At 39.1% G+C, this 19,650-nt stretch overlaps 1 protein-coding gene across 2 annotated transcripts in view; it reads left to right on the forward strand.

The window, feature by feature from the left end:
• The window catches only part of LOC144637459 (uncharacterized), a 52,021-nt gene that overhangs the window by 20,800 nt on the left and 11,571 nt on the right, over nucleotides 1-19,650 (forward strand). For both annotated transcript variants that reach the window (XM_078496517.1, XM_078496518.1), the window contains exons 21-36: nucleotides 1,329-1,476; nucleotides 1,971-2,255; nucleotides 8,327-8,458; nucleotides 9,109-9,278; nucleotides 10,138-10,275; nucleotides 10,369-10,435; nucleotides 10,722-10,821; nucleotides 11,360-11,467; nucleotides 12,422-12,497; nucleotides 12,984-13,073; nucleotides 13,600-13,666; nucleotides 14,510-14,692; nucleotides 15,187-15,504; nucleotides 16,420-16,623; nucleotides 17,691-17,849; nucleotides 18,630-18,850. In XM_078496517.1, coding sequence (XP_078352643.1) covers nucleotides 1,329-1,476; nucleotides 1,971-2,255; nucleotides 8,327-8,458; nucleotides 9,109-9,278; nucleotides 10,138-10,275; nucleotides 10,369-10,435; nucleotides 10,722-10,821; nucleotides 11,360-11,467; nucleotides 12,422-12,497; nucleotides 12,984-13,073; nucleotides 13,600-13,666; nucleotides 14,510-14,692; nucleotides 15,187-15,504; nucleotides 16,420-16,623; nucleotides 17,691-17,849; nucleotides 18,630-18,850 — 2,466 coding nt within the window. The remainder of the gene's footprint in view (nucleotides 1-1,328; nucleotides 1,477-1,970; nucleotides 2,256-8,326; nucleotides 8,459-9,108; nucleotides 9,279-10,137; nucleotides 10,276-10,368; nucleotides 10,436-10,721; nucleotides 10,822-11,359; nucleotides 11,468-12,421; nucleotides 12,498-12,983; nucleotides 13,074-13,599; nucleotides 13,667-14,509; nucleotides 14,693-15,186; nucleotides 15,505-16,419; nucleotides 16,624-17,690; nucleotides 17,850-18,629; nucleotides 18,851-19,650) is intronic.

Here is a 19,650-nt window from a genome sequence, read left to right on the forward strand (position 1 = left end):
GAAAGAAGTATTCGAAATGGATTGTTTGGGACGGTATTTAAAGACATTGTTGAGTTATTTTTGTGACGATATAGTTTAAAAAAATACGATACAGATTGTGAACATCTTGATTATTTTAAAATAAGACTTGCTGGTCTGACATAATGAAGTTTGTCGTTATGAATTTTTCAAACTTGAAAATGGCGTTTTTAGGGCATCTTTTAAGATTAAAAATTCATAAAAAATTAATGGAGGAAGAAAAAAAAATCTGAGACACCGTTTTTTTAGAGATGTAGATCAAATTCCACATAAAAGTTTAGGCTCTCATGTAAATGTGTTCTCAAATAAATCTAAAGTTGCGCAACATCATAATTGTAAACAAAATGCTGACGTTGCTTATTATGGGCTATATGATGCAAACAAAATCCCTCATTAGAATCTTTATTCAATAAGCTAGCTTTCAGAAAATATATACTTAATTGGGGTTACCGTTTATGGTTTGCACACAATTTGACTAAGAACGAAAACGCCAATTTTCCTTCCGTGATACCTTAAGATACGAGAATAAATATATATTTTGGTCTAAAAAAGTATTATAAAATCGAGCTATAGGCAGCGCATTACCACTAGTACAGTTGTGAAAAGTAGCCTTACGGGGATACTCACGAGAACCAGATTTTTTTAACGGCCCCCATGGCGGCCCACTTCACCCTGGGCATGTATCCTTGTTGTGGTGGTGAAGCTTGTATGTGTTAGACCAGTTTTCAATTGAGTGTCGTAAAACCAAAACCAATGTAATTACTTCGGCCAATCACAAACGACACGGACAATCCAGTGAACCAATCAAAACTCGAAGCAAATACATGTAACCGGCACGAAGCGCGGGAAAACGTGCGCGAGCGAGTCACGATTGGTTTTGGCTTTAGTTATGATTGGCTGAGAAAGTGGCGCGAGATTTTAAAGCCAATCACTAAGCGTAGTAATTTAAAAACAAAGCTAGCAAACGCAATTTACTTTAGACACTCAAGTGAAAACCGCTCTAATGATCCCAAGAGCTATGCTGGTTGGTACATTTGCCCTGGTAGGTTTGTTCATGCGAGAATGGTCTGGCGGAAGAAAAAAAGGACAGTTACTGGTTGGTGGTTGGGCGTGAGGTCAATCACCCCACGGCTTTAAAATTAAAAATAATTACAGAATGGGCCTTGTGCTCCACATGGCGTGGAGAGGCTCAATGAATGTCTGCTAAAGGGTACGCATGACAATTTTATTTTGTTGGAAAAATAAATCAAACAGGGTAAAATCTGTCTCACGAAATAGCTCATGCAACAGCAATGTATTTTTTTCTAAAGGTTATACAAGGCAATACAAACTACTACAGTGTGAAAAGCCGAAACCTGAACCCTAGAATCAGCGCTCGCTATGTTCGTATTAGTCCTCAATACTGGTATGGTTGGCCGTGTCTTCGAACAGAATTCATGGGCTGCGCTGCGGGTGAAGGTAATAACATATGAGTTTCGGGTGATTAGAACCATTTAAGAGAATAATTTTATGCGATGAAGTATTAGTCACCACCTAGGCGCTATCAATTTTCAGTCATTTGTGATCACGAGGGCAAAACTATATGCAAATTAACTTGGGTTATTCTCGACGTTCACTGACTAAGGTATGTAATTGCTTTCGCATTGTGTCCGAGAGAAAAATGTACATACAAATGTAAAATGTTAAACTTATACCTATTTAAAATTAAATACATAAGTAATTGGGACCCTTTTCGGAAGAAAAAAACGTTTTTCAGCTAAAGGTATCAAATTAAAACAAATTATCAACCTTTAGATAGGGGCAAATGAAAAATATATATATACATATTGTTACGTGTTTCCACGTTATCATCTCAGATTTTGACCTGGAATAAGGAGTTCACAGGAGTTAAGTAAACGTTATCACGTATGAGATATTTCTCTAAAGGTATGTTTTTGTTTTGGTTTTTATAGTCAGCCCAAGTGCTCCAACACCTTTGAAGTCTTATGGTCTCGATTTTTGTCTCACACCATCAAACAAAACTTGTTCACCGGGAGACAACGACCCTCTAATATACATATCGGGTGGTTTATGCTCAGAGAGCCATCTCCAATTCGAGCTGGGCTCGGACGGAGTATTACGTCACACTTGTAGTGGGAAAATGGTCTGCCCTGAAAATGGCGGAACTCATAACGGTGCAAGGATTGTTGTCAGCAGTACCTGTACAGTGGAGAACTCCAAGTTTGAGCGTACAGCAGGTAACTGCCACGCTGTTTTTATTGAATCTGAAAAGTGAACCATTTCTGGAGATGTTTTTAAAAGATCGCTCGTTCAAGAGTCGTAGACCTATTACCATTTCATTTTCTCTAGTCGACGAAAGAGTTAACATTTTTTAAAAGTCTTTTACAAACTTAGTCGTTTACCAGGACGATTTCTTAATTAATCAAAACTATAACAAAATTCTCGAACGTGATTGGTTATCAGCAGCCCGATTTGAGCACTAATAGGACAGTGCACGCGTCATGCTTGTAATTGGACAGTGTAATAGGACAGATTACGCGTCATGCCTGTGTAATTGGACAGTACGCGTCATTTTGCTGCGCGCTGTTGTTGTGCATTTTGTTGAGTAAACTGTTATATTTTTTAGTATTCATTAAGACTTATAACCATTTCGCCGGTAAATATTGTTTGTTTCTCGAATTTTGTCATAGTTTTGATTAATTGGTAACAGGACTTCGTTTCGTCCATTTCTGTCTGTAATCATACTTGTGATTAAACAAATCGGACACCCGCTTCGCGGTCGTCCGATCTGGTTAATCACTCGTATGATTACAGACCGAGTTGGACTCCACTCAGTCCTATTGTAACGAGAGGAAAATGATTATTTGGTTTAGTTTTATTTATTCGCTTCGCTGTTAAAAACATAGAAAATCCAACGTAGAATTTATTGTTTTGGTTTGTTAGCTGTGAGATCATAACTGCAGATAACTGTTAAACTGTTAATGCAACCTGCAGAAAGCTGTAATCCACCTGCGAGTTTTTGAAAGTAATTAATGTTTCAGAACTAGGATTAACTTTAGCCAATCGAGCTTAGAAACGTTTGTTTATGTTCTCAAAAATAGCGTTTTCTCGTATGATGTAATCTGTATCGCGTCACTAGCTCGCCCTTAAGTAGAACAGCATTGTAAAATATTCTTCGGTTATTTCCTGCTAACGCACTGGCTATGTTCTGCCAGCGCTTACGCACTGGTTACGTTATTGGAATAAACTCTACTGTTGGAGCCAAGTAACTGCGTATTCTCTGGCGTTCCGAGAGACTGTTTTGCTGTGTTAGATCCCGAACTTCCCGTAGCTGCAAGCGTGGTTCCCCCTCTATAAGTGTATACGGACGAACGACCGAAAACAGCGCTAAAACTTCCGTTTCATTGGCGGAGTTTCAGTGTAAACACAGCAGGCTTTCTAGGAACAAGCAGAGAAAGGGCAGGATGTAACCCCTTGGAGCGACTAACGAAGGATCGCCCAAGTAAGTGAAGTAAATTTGATTAATGAAGAAGTCTTCAAGAAGATCGAACAGTAAACCGTATTATTTGAGAAGCCAGAAGCATTTGAACCAGTATTCGCACACGCGCCGACGACATTTATTGTGAACAAGAAACAAGTACATCAAAAGTGGAAGAAAATCGCAACCAGAAAACAATTTATAATATAACTACAGAAAAAGGAAAACAACAAGAGAAAATTACGGATAATTTAGAAGAAACTGTCCCTACAGCAGGTGGTTTAAGGCTACCAGTAATTACCTCACCCGCTGACATCTATAAACATTTCTCGCGAAGAGTAACCTTTCAGGACGAAATTCGGGAAAGTTTTAGGGAAACAGACACTTCAATTTCAGACGACATTGGCAGCAGAGAAAACGTTAGCGACTCTGACGACCAATTAAGCGACGAGGACAAGGAACAATTTTCGTCGCACACCCAGAGAACTGGTACCAGTTGCCCTGGTCACACTGTTAAGAAAATGTTTAGTCAAGAAACAACGGAAGAAATGGCCGCAGATATATTTCAATCATATCAACAAACACTGAACAATTTGGCACAAAAGATGCTAGTTAAGGATGTGAAAATTGACAAGTTTCATGGGCGAGATAATGAAGATATCTCGCGATGGTTTGAAAAGCTGGAATTGCTATTAACCACAAAAGGAATCGACAAGACAGGTCCATTGGCCTTAGCGCAAATCATCAATAATTTGAGCGGACCAGCTGAGACGTTTCTCTTTGAGTTGCCAGCCGAGGAAAGAGAGAGCTTCGAAAAGTTGAAGTCTGCATTGATGAAACGCTACGATACGAAGGATCGTACATGGGTCAAGCGCCAACGCCTGATTACTCGACGCCAAGGATCCAATGAACTGCTGTCTGATTACATAAATGACATGCATGAACTGTTCAGTGGATTGCAGGTAGCTGAAGTAGATAAAGTGTCATACTTCATTGAAGGATTAATACCGTCACTGAAAGTTAAAGTTCTCGAACGAATGCCAGAAACATTGTTAGAAGCCGAAGAATGTGCTAGAACTTTGGATTCAATTAACAAACGCGTAAACCAAGACAGCGATAGCAGTCAAATTGAACGACTAATAAACGCACTAATGGTTAGTGGACAGGCACCACCTGTAGCGACAGCTACCAGTGCTCAACCTGTGGACAAACAAATACAATCATTAAACACAAAGTTGGACGTGTTGGCCAGTAAATTAGATGTGTTTCCCACAAGCAATCCAAAACAGAGACTGTTGCTGCTTATGTTGAACCAGAGAGAGACAGCCAGCAAGGCGTAGCAAGGCTGATAAGAGAATTAAGAGAAGATTTACTTGATGAGTTACAACAACAGGACCGGCGCTTAAACGCGCGAATCAGTGGTCTTGCCCGAGGTGGCTATGGTAACAGGTATGAATACCAACAACTTAGAGAACGAACTCGTTATGGACGACCTACCTGTTATAACTGTGGTGTCGCAGGTCACTTTGAACAGAACTGCCCTCAGCGAGAGTACTATCAAACAGGCAACCATTATACAGCACATGAACCTGTACAGAGGCAAAATCCACGCGGATACCAGTATTATTCTGAGTACCAGCCAAGAAGAAGAGAAATTATGCCCCCAAACCGCCAAACGGGAGCCTTAACCAATCCTGGCGCCAACCCGCCTTGCATAGGTACTTTTAGTACCGTCAATGCAGACCTTTCAGCGACTATGGCTCAACATACAGAGGGAACAGCACGTCGAGCTGGACGCACACTGCCAAAGCAAAAGCAGGAAAACCCTGTGAATGAAAGCCAAGCTAAGGGGAGCGTGCCCATAGTCCAAAAGAAGGAAGTGCCTAGTCAAGACCATGAACCAACAAGTGTACAGAGCCAGGAAATTCACCCAAACATAGGTGAGGTGACAAGAGCAAGAAATACCAGTCCGGAGAACAGAAGTAATGTACGGCCGACTAATCCTGCTAATAATTTTGTGCCGCTCCAAAGCCAGCCACCAAATGAAGCTTCTGTCCCAGAGAACCTAAGTCAATCAGCGCGTGCGCCAAAACCTGTGGTTGCCAGCCAGTCAAATGACGAATGCCCACAGCCACAAAACCCGAAAATGACGAGCAACCATCGTGCTGTGTTAAACAGAAATGCACGTTCGTTCTACGGTTCAGGTTTGGCTATACGTTCTAATCCACCTGTTTTTGATACACCACAAAACGAAGCTTTCGTGAATGCCTTTACACACTGTACAGAAAACAAGCCGTTCAGAAAACACTGGAATCGATCTAGTTCCCAGAGGCGTAAAATCCGTGATGTACATCGCCAAGCACGAAATTCCAGACAACAAGAGTCAGCCAAGTTACCAGACCCAATAAAAGAAACTAGAAGCGTGAAAAATTCAGACAGTGTTACCAGACCAAATGTAGATCAGAAGCAGGAAGTTGAGCGTGAAGTGTCAATTAGCCACAAGGAGGCGTCTCCGCCTGGACACGTACATAATAGAAATAATTCAGGCATGAAGAACGGTGTACACAGACAAACAATGCTGCCAGAAAAGACGACTACCGAACTGAAGACTAGTGACCTCACGATGGTTGGAGATATTGAAGGTCATTCAATTGAATTACTCGTAGACACTGGAGCATGTGTCTCAGCAATGGCCGAGCAAGTGGTGAAAAAGATATATGGCCATCGACCTGCAAGGATGACTGATGGTTTCGTTCCTTCTGTAAAGACGATAAATGGAGAACGGGTGCCGATCTTAGGCAAGATTGAAGTCCCACTGAAGATAAATGGTATCCAGTACCAAGGTCAGTTCCATGTGATGCAAAGCCTTACTCACGAAGCCATACTTGGACAAGATTTCTTACAAGAGAACGGTGCTGTGATAGATTTGGGAAACAGCTGTCTGACATTAAATGATAGGCCTATGAAACTAAAGAAACCGTCTGCTTCAGGAAGCGATCGTGTGATGGGAACCTTCGTCTTACCTTCTTCAAAGAAAGCCGCACTTGAAAGGAACAGCTCTGCTAATGGGGACAAGGAAAGAAAGCCCAAGGCTAATCCAAAGAGAGAGAAGTACCACAAGAGTAATTATCAGTTTATTTCGTCATTTTGGATTCTCATTCTTGTTGTGTTTTACCTATTTATGACCTCTCAAGCACAACGTTTAGACGAATTGCGTCCAACAGAACGACAAAGCAAAGAGGGAGAGTCCTGCAGTGCTACACGGGATGAAGTTAAAACTCAAGACAAAGTTTCTGTGCCATTCCGTGAGCATCCCAGCTGTTCGTTTACCAAGATAATTGCCAACGACTGGCACGATGCGTACAAAGATGATGGCTACAAGCCTTATTTTGCACACCTTGCAGATAATCCTAACCATACAGATGATGCGTGTGATACATCCCAACTAATGAATAAGGACCAGTTATTTGAAAATGTTGCAGATGCAATGTTAAATGACAATTTTAGCAATACAAGGACCACGAGATGACCCTCCAAGATATTCAGAATATATTTAAAGGCAGCTATTGTTAAAGCTGTTAAAACGATGAATTGTGAAACAAGGAACATGAGTATCCGAAGATTATGACGTGTTAGTAAATTCAAAGAGATCACAAAAGGATCTATGAACATAATTTTAGACTAAGTATTGAAAAATGAAGTAGTTACAAGGCACATTTAGTTAAGATAGCTATCAAGCATTTGTTTTGCCTTACTACCCAAATGAAAGAAGAGTTGTTAATTACCGAGAATAAATTAAAAGTTGCTAAGACAGGAGAAGATTTAATGATAAAGCGTTTAGTTTATTGGACCCCCGAGGCCAGTATATTTAGGCTTGTTCGGTTAATGCCGCGGTCCAGGCACAAAAATCAAATACAAAAATTTAAAATTTAACAATATATACACAGAAACGTGACAATAAGTATGCTTTGCTCTTAAGGAATGCTTTGAACTTCGATAGTTACTTTTAATTGCTTGACTCAGGAGAGTTTCAAGCTAAGGTCGGAGGAATGTAACGAGAGGAAAATGATTATTTGGTTTAGTTTTATTTATTCGCTTCGCTGTTAAAAACATAGAAAATCCAACGTAGAATTTATTGTTTTGGTTTGTTAGCTGTGAGATCATAACTGCAGATAACTGTTAAACTGTTAATGCAACCTGCAGAAAGCTGTAATCCACCTGCGAGTTTTTGAAAGTAATTAATGTTTCAGAACTAGGATTAACTTTAGCCAATCGAGCTTAGAAACGTTTGTTTATGTTCTCAAAAATAGCGTTTTCTCGTATGATGTAATCTGTATCGCGTCACTAGCTCGCCCTTAAGTAGAACAGCATTGTAAAATATTCTTCGGTTATTTCCTGCTAACGCACTGGCTATGTTCTGCCAGCGCTTACGCACTGGTTACGTTATTGGAATAAACTCTACTGTTGGAGCCAAGTAACTGCGTATTCTCTGGCGTTCCGAGAGACTGTTTTGCTGTGTTAGATCCCGAACTTCCCGTAGCTGCAAGCGTGGTTCCCCCTCTATAAGTGTATACGGACGAACGACCGAAAACAGCATTAAAACTTCCGTTTCACTATTACCATTATTAAGAGTGCTAGTTCATCAAAAGTAAAGCAACAACAACGTATCAGCCTGCCCAAGTTATACGTTGCTACTGCTCATTTCTACAATTCTGCTGCGACTATAAATAAAGTTTCAGATGATCGATTGCACGATTGCATGACAATAACACCCGCACGTGCCTTACATATACGTGCTCCATCAACATACCTGCGTTTTGATTTTGATAGGTCGATCCCTGAAGCATATCCAGACTGGTAAATGTATACACACCAACGGAGCTTGGCCTGGCGCTGGCAGGAACATGGTATTGTGGTCAGGGTGTGATGTACAGAGGCTAGAGATATGGTTCATGAAACAAGGTAAGAATTCCCAAGTATACTTTTCAAAAGGTGTTAGGGTCAGAAATTAATAACGGGCCATATATCTATTCCTTTTTTGAAAGGGTTAGTTTCTCAATTGCATATCTAAAAAAATAACGCCTGTGTCCAAGTATTCATTTAGGAGTGGATTTATAGGCTAAGCATTGGGAGATGACTGGGACATGGGGATATCAACCATGTAAAATAATGCATGTTTTCGTTTGAAGGTTAGCCTGTGTTGCAGACGGACGTGTCACAAAATCCTCGATAGCGGCGGTTTAGACTGTCTGCCACGCAAGCTATTGATGGTTTGAGAACTGGAATTAGGATATTAATTGTACATTGTGAACAGTTAACACTAAGACGTCACGGTGATAAGCGACTGCGTGTCTGAGAAATATATAACTCCTTTGGCAAACGAATCACCGGTATTTGACAAAGAGAGGCAGGAGGAGAGCCACGTCTCTTCGAGAAGGACTCAAACTCCGAATGCGCTACCCAGAGTTCAGAACACTAACCATTATTCCACCGCGCCTCCCAATAAATGAATATGTACTAACTAACAAACTATTATAATTATACCTGTGCTGCTTTGAAAAATCATCCTCTAACTATATACATTCTAAATATACATTTATTTGATTTTAAAGAGTGCGTGGAACCGCTTGGTATGCAGAACGGTGACATAAAGGACAACCAAATCACAGCCACGTCATCAAGATCAGCTGATCTTCCTCATTATGGACGGTTACATAACAACAAGTACTGGTGTGCAGCAAAGAAAAGTAAAGATGAATATATACAAGTTGATCTTGGCAAGGTGCGTAAGATTAGTAAAGTATACAGCTTATTTGAGAAAGGTTGTCGGAAAAAAGCACAAAAGTGCACGCGACAAGACCGAAAGGTGGTCTGGTATTCACTTGAATTTTGCATAATTGGCCTAGAGGAAATGTACAAATTTGTTTTTATGCACGTGAACTGATTTTGTTTTTTCCTCTCAGGACGACTTTTCCTGTAGCTTTACTTTTTCTGTTGCATGTGTTTGAGTTTTGAAAATTCTTCTAAAATTCCACATGCCTGAAGAGAAAGAAAACGTAAAATTCGCGTTTGTGTGTTGCCATCTTATTAGTATTTAGTACGTGCAGTAACTTTGTTCTTCTATTCAACCTACCTTTCGCTCTTTTTCCGACCTTTCTCGAATTAGCTGTATGTATGTGTGCAAGAAAAAGAAAACGCTTATTATTTACATTTGTGACACTTTTAAAGAAATACGGATATTGGATTTTCAAGCATCGGTTACCAAGGCACAGGGATGTGACTATTTATTAGTACTTAAAATTGCATACAAATATAATGTATAACAACATCAATTTAAACTTAACCTTATCGTAAATAAAATATTTATTTCGAGAAGAAACGATCACGTGTCACACTGACAAAGTTTCAAATTCAAATATTACGGGAGTGACGTAAAATGGCCATTGCTACAGCTTGTAGAAGGGGTTAAAGATTATACAAACAGACGTCAAATATTGACGTTCTCGCTCACCGAAGCATGCTTGAGCATTTACTAAAAGAAGTGATTAAAAAAAAACGTTAAACTGATTTTAACGCTCGTTAGATATTAGTAACTAAGCCTGCAACTTCTTACTACCTGCTGCCGTTATTTCTAATATCAGGTTAAAACGCTCAACAAAATTCTAATACAAGGACGAGGGAATTGGTATGACTGGGTGACGGGCTTCTTCCTGTACTACAGTGATGATGGTCAGCGGTGGACAGGCTACACAGAGAGCGGAGACAAAAATCACTCAAACGTACGTCATTCTACATGTACAATTTATTATTTTTTAATTCTCTAACTTAAGTACTGACTTATTCATAAGCTAAGGTTTTTTATTCTTTTCTAGTCTGTTTGCTTCCTTGGGAAATGCAGTGAAATTCACGAAACACAGTGCAAGGACTTATGGGGAGCTAGTAAGTGGACATGGAAGTTTTATAATTTTGACAAGGTTATTTTGACAACCTTGGTTGATGATTGTTTGGGATTGCCAGATAAACGAGGGCATACACAAACCTAACATTTATTCCAAGAGTAATCCTCACATACGAATTCTAGTGATAGTGATACTTATAATAGTGATACTTATAATTATCTTTTAATATCCTAATCTTTCCCATAATCATTTTTTGTCTGTTATGAGAATAAAATGTATGTTGATCAAAATTATATTATTTTTATAATCGTTACAACCATTTATAGCTGCCAAAAACGCTGGCAAAGGATGCTATGACAAACTCAACACGGAGGCTGCAGGATATGGTACATGTGATCCAGCTACCAACTCATCATGTGCTGCAAGGTATACGAAACACGTGCATGCTTAATATTTGTACCCCTGTGTAAGTTTTTTTTTCCATATGATAGATTCCAAAACAAAAAAAAAAATGACCAGCCTGTGAAAGGCCTGAGGTGCCTTTTCACACAGCGTGCCATAGGATCTTTCGCCACGATTATCATGACCCATCCCTAGTGATTGGTGCACTGACAAGAAGACAAACAGTTCTACATGGGACCTGAATCAGTTGCATTTGGATCCGATCTAAACTATTAATTATGGCATCCAGAACTGCAAGTCCAAGCTTTTTCGTCTCGTTTCGTCTCGTCTTGTCTCGTTCTGTCTTGTCTTGTCTTGTCGCTCGGTTTGCCAGCCAATGTCCATTTTCCTACAAGAGATATGCTTACAAGAATCATGGTTCTTGTACTGTCTTGTGAATGTATGGCAAAGGAGCATATAATTTTCTAAAAACTAGTTTCAAAGGCAGAATTATTGACCCTTAAGCATCCTTATCAAGAAAACAGTAAGATAATCTGATAACAAACTTTTTGAATTTTTATAGTGACGTTTTATGTGGCCAGCTGCAATGTCAAGACAGCAGAAATGCTCCTATTGTTGACTATGGATGGACGTACGCTAAGATTGCTCTGACTGACGGGCAGCAGTGCAGGTGTGGAATTACGTTTCATTATCACTTTCTGACATAACTAAATGATAACATATTTTAAACGTTTGTGGAATATCTATAAAGTCTAAATCAAGTGAGAAAAGACTCGACAAACATGAGAAAAAACAAGAGTCACGCAAGTGATATATTGAAAATATTATATTTTTAAAAATGTGTTATTTTTTTTTATTTTTTAATTCGTAATACGAGGTAAAATCTTCCAAATCGTAACCACCCTTGTTCCATTTTGGATTATTATTACTTTTTTGAGGTTTTTTCCCTTATAAAATTACTGTTAAGAGTTTTCCTTCCTTTTGAAAGTAATTTTATCTATCAGGAAAATGACTTAACCATCGGACGTACAAGCAAACTCATACCCCCATCATCGTACAAGAGGGGGGGGGGGGTGGATGGAACCCCTCCCCGGAGTTTTCGTTATATTAAGGCGTAGCGAAATTATTTTGCTCTGAGAAGAAGCCCTTAGCTTACTCTACAAGATGACATAATTTTAATTGGCTGAGACGTCATAAGAGCCGCCATCTTGGATCCCCAACTTGGATTTAACTTTTCTTAGAAATCACAAAATAACGTTGATCAAAATCAAGCTAGATGCTATGGATAAAAATACAAATCACACTTCTTTTAAAAAATGAAAAAATAAACATGACATTTTTGCAGACCTCTTTTATGACGTCATATACCATGGACACATGGTTGACCAAATTTTCCGCTTAGGATGAATAAACAGCACAAGTCCCTTGTAGGGTGTCAAAATTGGGAAAAAACCTTACGGGGAGGGGGGGGGGGGGGGGTTAGCTCAAATGCGCTCCATCAAAACTTCCAATACTTTGCTATGACTGGTAAAATACTGACGGCTTTCTTTTTCGAAGATGATAAAAAAATAATAAGTAACATAACTATAACTATATAATGTTTCTTTTTCCTACATTTCCGCAGTGCCGCATCCTTAAAATCGATCGATGATCTTGGTCTTGGAATGGTTAGAGAGGGAACAAAATGTGGAGCTGATAAGGTACTATTCGGATAATTTTTGTTTGCAATATTTTAATGCGAGTGTCTTTTAAAATATTTGAAACTCCATTTTTTTGGCAAATACATGTTTCAAAAAATTTGTTCAGTCGTCTTATTTGAGAATTGTAGTCCTTTTTGGGGTTTTCGTCTTTTCTTTTTGTTTAAATTGGGCGATTTCCTTAAATTATCACCTCAAACACATGCGTCACAATAACCTTTTAAGTAAATGCATTTTACATCATACAAGTCTTATTACCATAGCTTATATAATTTTGGGATGAAAGGTTTTCTGCTTCCCAAGTCATGCAGACTTTTTTAAGCCATAACAATTACCCGTTTCCTTTTTTGCCTTGAGAACTTAATTAAAGTAGAAGTTCCCGTGAAACACAAACCATTGCAAACATTGCTCCATTGCTCGACAGATTTATACTGTCAGTTGGTATAAGACAATATGCAAATTGCTCGTTTTTTTTGAAAAATATTTTAGATGTGTGTCAATTACAAGTGCCAGTCATTTAATGATCTCAACATCGGCAAGTGTCCAATGGTAAACAACAAAGAGTGTGGTGGAAGAGGGGTAAGTAGAGGTTAAATATTGTTCTAAATTGTTCAAGTAGAAATAGTCCTAGAATTAATCTATTATTGTATTCATCAAATTGGGTAGCCAAAAGTTTGTTGTTATAATGTAGGTAGACAATTAATCTCTATTCAGGCCTGGATTTTGTTATTTAAGGCGATTCTCTCCAGGGAAGAGATGTTAAGACTTAGTGTCTGATAGTTTGAATTTATTTTTGTTTACATTTACACCGACTCCTTTTTTGTATCTTTTTGAGCAGTTGCCTTTTTCCCTTTAGACCGTTACATTGCACTGTTAGCATGATATTTTTATTCCAAACGGTTTCAAGAATAAATCTGCTCTTAATTATACTATCCAGAGCTAGTAAATAATATGTAAACGTGAAGCCAAAGATGATCACTGATGTGTGATGAGTTAAGCTAAAAGCACGGGTTCGAGTATTGACCAGATCGTTAAGCCTTTCAAAGTGTTAACACTAAATTGATATTCTCCATAATGCATTTTTCACCGATCTATTTGTGTTCAGGTCTGCACAAACAAAAAGTCTTGTCATTGCGAAGGTGGCTTTGATCACAAAGATGGCTGTGCGTCTGGTAAGTGTTAAAAATACAGTACAGACAAATCTCCCATTTTTTCTCACTACCGGTAAATTCCGAGGATAAAGACTACTCTCATCCTGAAAATATCCCCTTCAAAACTAAACCCACCAAATCTCAGTCTCAGCCTTTAAGTCTATCCAGACTGGGGAGGGTTGCAGGAAGTACCCCCGCTGACTTTGAACGCTTATTACTTTTCCATGATTTAACCAAACGTTGCCAAACTTCGCGCGTTTATCTAAAATTTATCTGGAAATAATTTGGATGGATAGGTTATTGTTTAATGCAATTATTTTACCTTTTTAGTTTTTTTGTATTTTTTTTTGTTTTTGTGTTTTTTTTTTTTTTGGGTTTTTTTTGTGTTTTTGGAAAATTTTTAAAAATGTTGGGTTTTTAAAAAAAAATATTTTCTTAAAAATTTTTTTTTTTTTTTATAGGGGGGGGGCCCCCCCCAAAAAAGAAAAAGGCCCGGTATGAATAGGGTTAAATATCCTTACGTTAGTAAGCCATCAGGAATATACGATATAGCTCTTTAAAAGCCTCCATAGAAAGAGCTCGCTTTGTATCTTACTTCGTTATAGTATTCTCAGAGACCTTTAATGTTGATTTAACAAATACAGGACTTCGTTTGCTTTTCTTATCATGATTGTTATGTTCGGACACTTTTACCAAACATCTATAAAACACAAATCTTCATCCCAAAGTTTACTCCCCAGCCCAGGACGTATTTATCCATTCCGACTGAAATTTTACAATACGCGTTCTCACAGAGCAATGAATCTTAAATTTGTGTTACTTTTGACTCAATTATAACAATTCGATTTTACCTTTCTACGTTAGCGGTGGTACCGCGGGATGGAGGCTGGGGAGAGTGGTCCTCCTGGACGGTCTGTGACAAGGGCTGTGATGGCGGGAAAAGAAAGAGACATCGGTTCTGTGACAATCCATTTCCATTGCACGGCGGAGCTGACTGCCCCGGGGACCGACATGAAACAGAGGACTGTAACACAGAGAGTTGTCCTAGTGAGTGAAACATAATGTAAAAATGAAAAAGTATGCTGATTATACGCGGTTGCTTTTCCGTTGCATTTGTTACCAACCGTACTACACCACAATGTCCCCCAACTGTGGAAAAAGGAACCTCTTTCTTCACTAAATATCAATAAGCAATTACAATAGAATTTACCCCTGCTTTACATATACAATACACCTTCTTGATATGTACCCTATCTTTACCCTTGATTACTCTAGCTATAAACAACTATTTTTTTGATAATACCACAATATTACCACCGCAGAGTGGTGTTGAATAGCTTTTCTTTGATAAGTCGCCCACTATATTTCATCCACAGACGTAAAATATAGAACTCTTTTGTACAGAATAATAAAAAAGTTATGAAGCTTTCATGTCAATGAATGGTTACATGCTACCTAACGGTTTAACCTTGTAGAGTGTAATAAAAAGTGCTACACTGAAAATCCTGGGTAACAGCTTTGCTTTACATTTATTTATTCAGTGGTTATATCATGCCGCCACTTACGGCAAGTTAGCGAGGAAAGGAACCATCACTATCCCGACGGCGTCTACAAGATTTATCCTGTAGGCTCCCAGCCAATCATGGCATACTGCGATATGTCACGTGATGGCGGTGGATGGACTCTATTGGTTACAAGTCACACCAATAGCTGGACGGCACAGAACGTGAAATTAAGAAACCCAAACTCTCCTAAGCTTGACCAAGACTACTCCATCCTTCAGTATGCAGACAGTATCAAGGATAACATCAATTTGGCTGGTTCTACGTTCGAGTATCGCTTAGAAGCTCAAAGTCGAGGTAATTATACTATGATTATGGATACCAAGTGATACGATTGCCTCTAGCTACAAGCAGATAAAATTAAAACTTGTACCTTTAGCTGGAGTGTAGAGGGGATACAGAGTCGAAACAATTGCTAGAAAAGTTAACATTTTAACGCTACTTATGCGAGGTTAAGTTTTATTTGATGACTATAAGTGTAATGATAGCCTTACTACCTGATTACAGAGTAAGCATACCCTGTCATTGTTGTTTTGAACTTATTATATTAATTATCTTCAGTAAAAGTGAAGACAGCATGGCCGAGTGCACGTGGTTCAAATCCTTCACCTTAAGCCGCTTGTTCTCTTTGCCGGATTAGCTACAGCCTTGGGCACGAGGAACAAGTGGCTCTGGGGACACATGATTTGATTTTCCAGAAATTCAAACTTGGTAAATCAATTCACGGTTTTAAAATCCCTTTGATAAAAGGGAATTTACCACAGTTGATTTGATTGGCTAGATTTAAGATTATCTTTGTTTAAGTTCTAGCCAATCAAGAAATTATGTCTCTAGAGCAAAAGCCACTCGTTCCTATTATCCCAGGCGAAGCCGGCCGGGCTAATTAAAAAAGAGGAACTAGCGGCTCTAGGGACGAGAATGAGCACTAACTTAATTTGTTTTCGATAGATCGGAGCTCAACTCCTCGATCAAGTCATGTAAATTGTCAACTGGCCAGCCTCCTGCCAGTTGGATTCTTTAAATGCTTCTGTTCTATTTACAAATATCTGTTGTTTATTTACAGTGTCCTCAATTAGCACAGCAGTAATAAATACTCTTATAAATACAAATGTGACTAACTGATGTATTTATGGAATAAAACGCTGAATTTGGAGTAATGATAACCTGCTAAGTTTCAAACTATGTTTAACGCTAGATCTGACTTTTCCGTAGGTCGCTGGGGAGGTATTTGGACGGCACAACGGGGATACACTTTCACAGCTGAAGACAACAAACAAACGGATATTGAACTTATCCAGAAGTTTGACAACTGGGAGTATTCTAACAGTGGAATCGAAAAACGAATGCCATGGATTTCGGGTGCCAGGCTAACGACATCCAGTGATGCATATTCCAACTGGTGGGGAACGATTACAGGTAGACAACTGGACAAACCTTGTTATAATTACGTAAATAAATGATGGCATTGCACACCCCTCTTCAGCAGAACGCAGAACTAAAAATTTCAATTTAAAATTGGACCTGGCCCTGGCTATTAAAAAAAGTTCCTGGCTTGGTAAGTTTTACACTTGCCTTGAAAATGCTGCCGTCCGCGGAAAAGGCAAGGGTGCTGATTTGTGAATGGGTAATCTTTATTTTTACTCGGTAAGTTATATAAATTATCAGCTTTTTAAAATACTACATATCATCCTAACTTACATAAATACTTACATTCTAAGATGATAACCTATTAAGATGATAACCTATTATAACGAAAAAGCTGCTTTCCGCGAACGCCGCGCCTTAAAGTATTTGTTTTAGTAAACCTTGAAAGATGATATTAAGATGATAACCTATTATAACGAAAAAGCTGCTTTCCGCGAACGCCGCGCCTTAAAGTATTTGTTTTAGTAAACCTTGAAAGATGATATTAAGATGATAACCTATTATAACGAAAAAGCTGCTTTCCGCGAACGCCGCGCCTTAAAGTATTTGTTTTAGTAAACCTTGAAACTGTTCAAGGGATACTGCTTATCTTTCGTTGAAAGGAAGACTGTTCCATAAAACGGCGCCGCTAAAGGTAAAGCTATTTTTTCTAATAGTTGGTGCGCGGTATTGGAACATTGAGTTTGTTCTCAGATCTATAATTCCTTAGGTTGGACGCGGTTTATCGTTTTTCAATATGTACAACTAGTACTAGAAGTTATTTTTGGCTTTGACGGATAATGCCAACGTTAAATACTATCATCGTTATTTATGATTGGTCGGTTTGGGGAATCCGTTTAATCGGAAGAGGATACGGGTACCTTACTGCTTGTCACGGTTTTCCGCATTTTGTAATTGGCTTAATTAATTATACGCAACATTAACCATGGGACTAAACCTTAGTTAATTGATTGATAGTACTGCTAATAATTCTTGCTTGTTTATCAAATGTTTCGTACAAAAGCCAATCATTTTTAACTAAAAGTTTATTTTACTTTTCACCGTCATTATTTCTTTAGGCGATGACAAAAGCTATCATCCTGCACCATGGATAAATGGTCACCGCCAAGAGAGCCAACCTTCCTACATCTGGTACTGGATGAGAGAAGGACCTTATGAAACGCCTAGGTCCTGTATGGAAGTTTACTTCAGGGGGCTTCAGACAAACCCAGTCTCAGGCAAGTTGCAAGGAGTTATCGAAATGTATAGTGGTTGGTAAATAAAGCAGTAGAGTAGCATCTCCCGTACTAAGCTTATAATTCTACTGGTCCTCTAGTACAGCAGTTCCTATTGTTTCTGGGGCATTGTTTCTGTTGTTTGTGTCATTGTTCTCTCTAAGGGTAGCAAGCCATTCATGTGAGACCTTGCGAGAGCTGCTACCTGGCCCGTATAAAGCTTTCGTCGTTCGTTCGTTCGTTTGATCGATGGTTCGTTCGGCGGTCATTCGTTTGCCTTATTGGTCGGTAGGTCGGTCGATCAATTCCCATCCCCTCTTTGCGACGCGCCTGCAGGGAATCATGATAGCTGTTTTTAGAAATACAAGTCCAAGACTAAATTTGGCAACGCAGAACACTGAACACTTAACTACATGTGCTATGAATTCCTGTAGGGGGAATTGGGTATTGCTCGGTCGGTCGTTAGTTTATTCGATCAATCAAACGTTCGTTCTAACGTTGAATTTACTATTCATTCAAAGGTTCTTACAGTGGCCAGGAATCCCAATTTCTCAAACTCTCGATTTTACGAACCTCGGGATAACTCAAACCAAAAGTTGTTTCCCTTGAACTTGCCTCGGCAAGTTGAAGACTGCACCAGAATTTTTTGACTCCCGATATCTGAACCCAATTTCCGTGTCCTTTGGAGGTCCGAGAAATAGGCATTCCACTGCATTTAAATATCATCAAAGTAGAGATGGAAAAACTTCAATAACTTTTTTGGTGTGTTGTGATTTTCTTCAGACGGCATTTTTGCAATAAAACCTCCTGGACAGTATGAACTCAAAACGTTTTGCGACTTCACAACTGAGGGAGGGCCCTGGACACTACTAGTGACAAGCAAAACTCACAGTGGGTGGGACAAGGACAACATCAAACAAAGAAACTCAGACAAACCTTCGTTACAAGATGACTTCTCGATTCTTGGATTTGCCGATGCCATCAAGGATTATGATAAATCCCAGGTAAGTCTCTCCTAGAAATAGGAAGTCTTTCGAAATAATTAAAAATCTAACTTAGTTATGAGGCTGCAATGAGGGGATGAAATGAATGTATGAGTTGTTTCGTGTAATTTAACCTTGCGTTGCAATGTCCTTCAAGGCCAGGGTAATACAAGATGTTTCACCATAATAACGTATTGAACAAGATTCAGAACAATGGTCGCGCACGCGTTCCTTTCGTAAACGGTCGATGCCTTTTTTTCACTATCATGGAAAAGAAAAGTGCATGCTTCCACCTAGGATGGAACCCAGAACCTCTGGTATGCTTATATACCTCTCTCACCACTACACCATCACGTTGATCCACAAAACCCCCGAACAGTTTATTTATATATGGTGCCCCAGGAAGGTGCTTTTCTTAACTGTCACACCTATAGAGAGTCGACCCATACCTATCCCTTATCTAAGCGTGAATCTAACTTAGGTCTAGGCCTAATTTTATCCACTAATCAGAGCATAGTCTCGACCAATTCAAGTCGAGGCCTAAACTAGAGCAGATAAGGTACCGTCCGTTACGAAAAGCTTGGTTTCCAACGATGGCATCGTCCGTTTACGAAAGCGAAATCAGCTGCACTTTGGCTTCAACAAGGATCAAGGAGCGAAGAGTACTTGATAGTAGATAATTACAGATTCGCATTGATCAAGATAAAAATTCTGCGTCGCATTATAGGGGCAGTATCTTGGGGTTTTTTACGCATTTGTCGCCATAACTGAGCTAACATTATGACTTAAGAAGAAATTTCTACTCAGACCGAGCGGGCAGT

The sequence above is a fragment of the Oculina patagonica genome, chromosome 14 (genome assembly GCF_052425735.1).
Source record: "Oculina patagonica isolate OP01 chromosome 14, crgOcupat, whole genome shotgun sequence".
Taxonomy (NCBI): Eukaryota; Metazoa; Cnidaria; class Anthozoa; order Scleractinia; family Oculinidae; genus Oculina; species Oculina patagonica.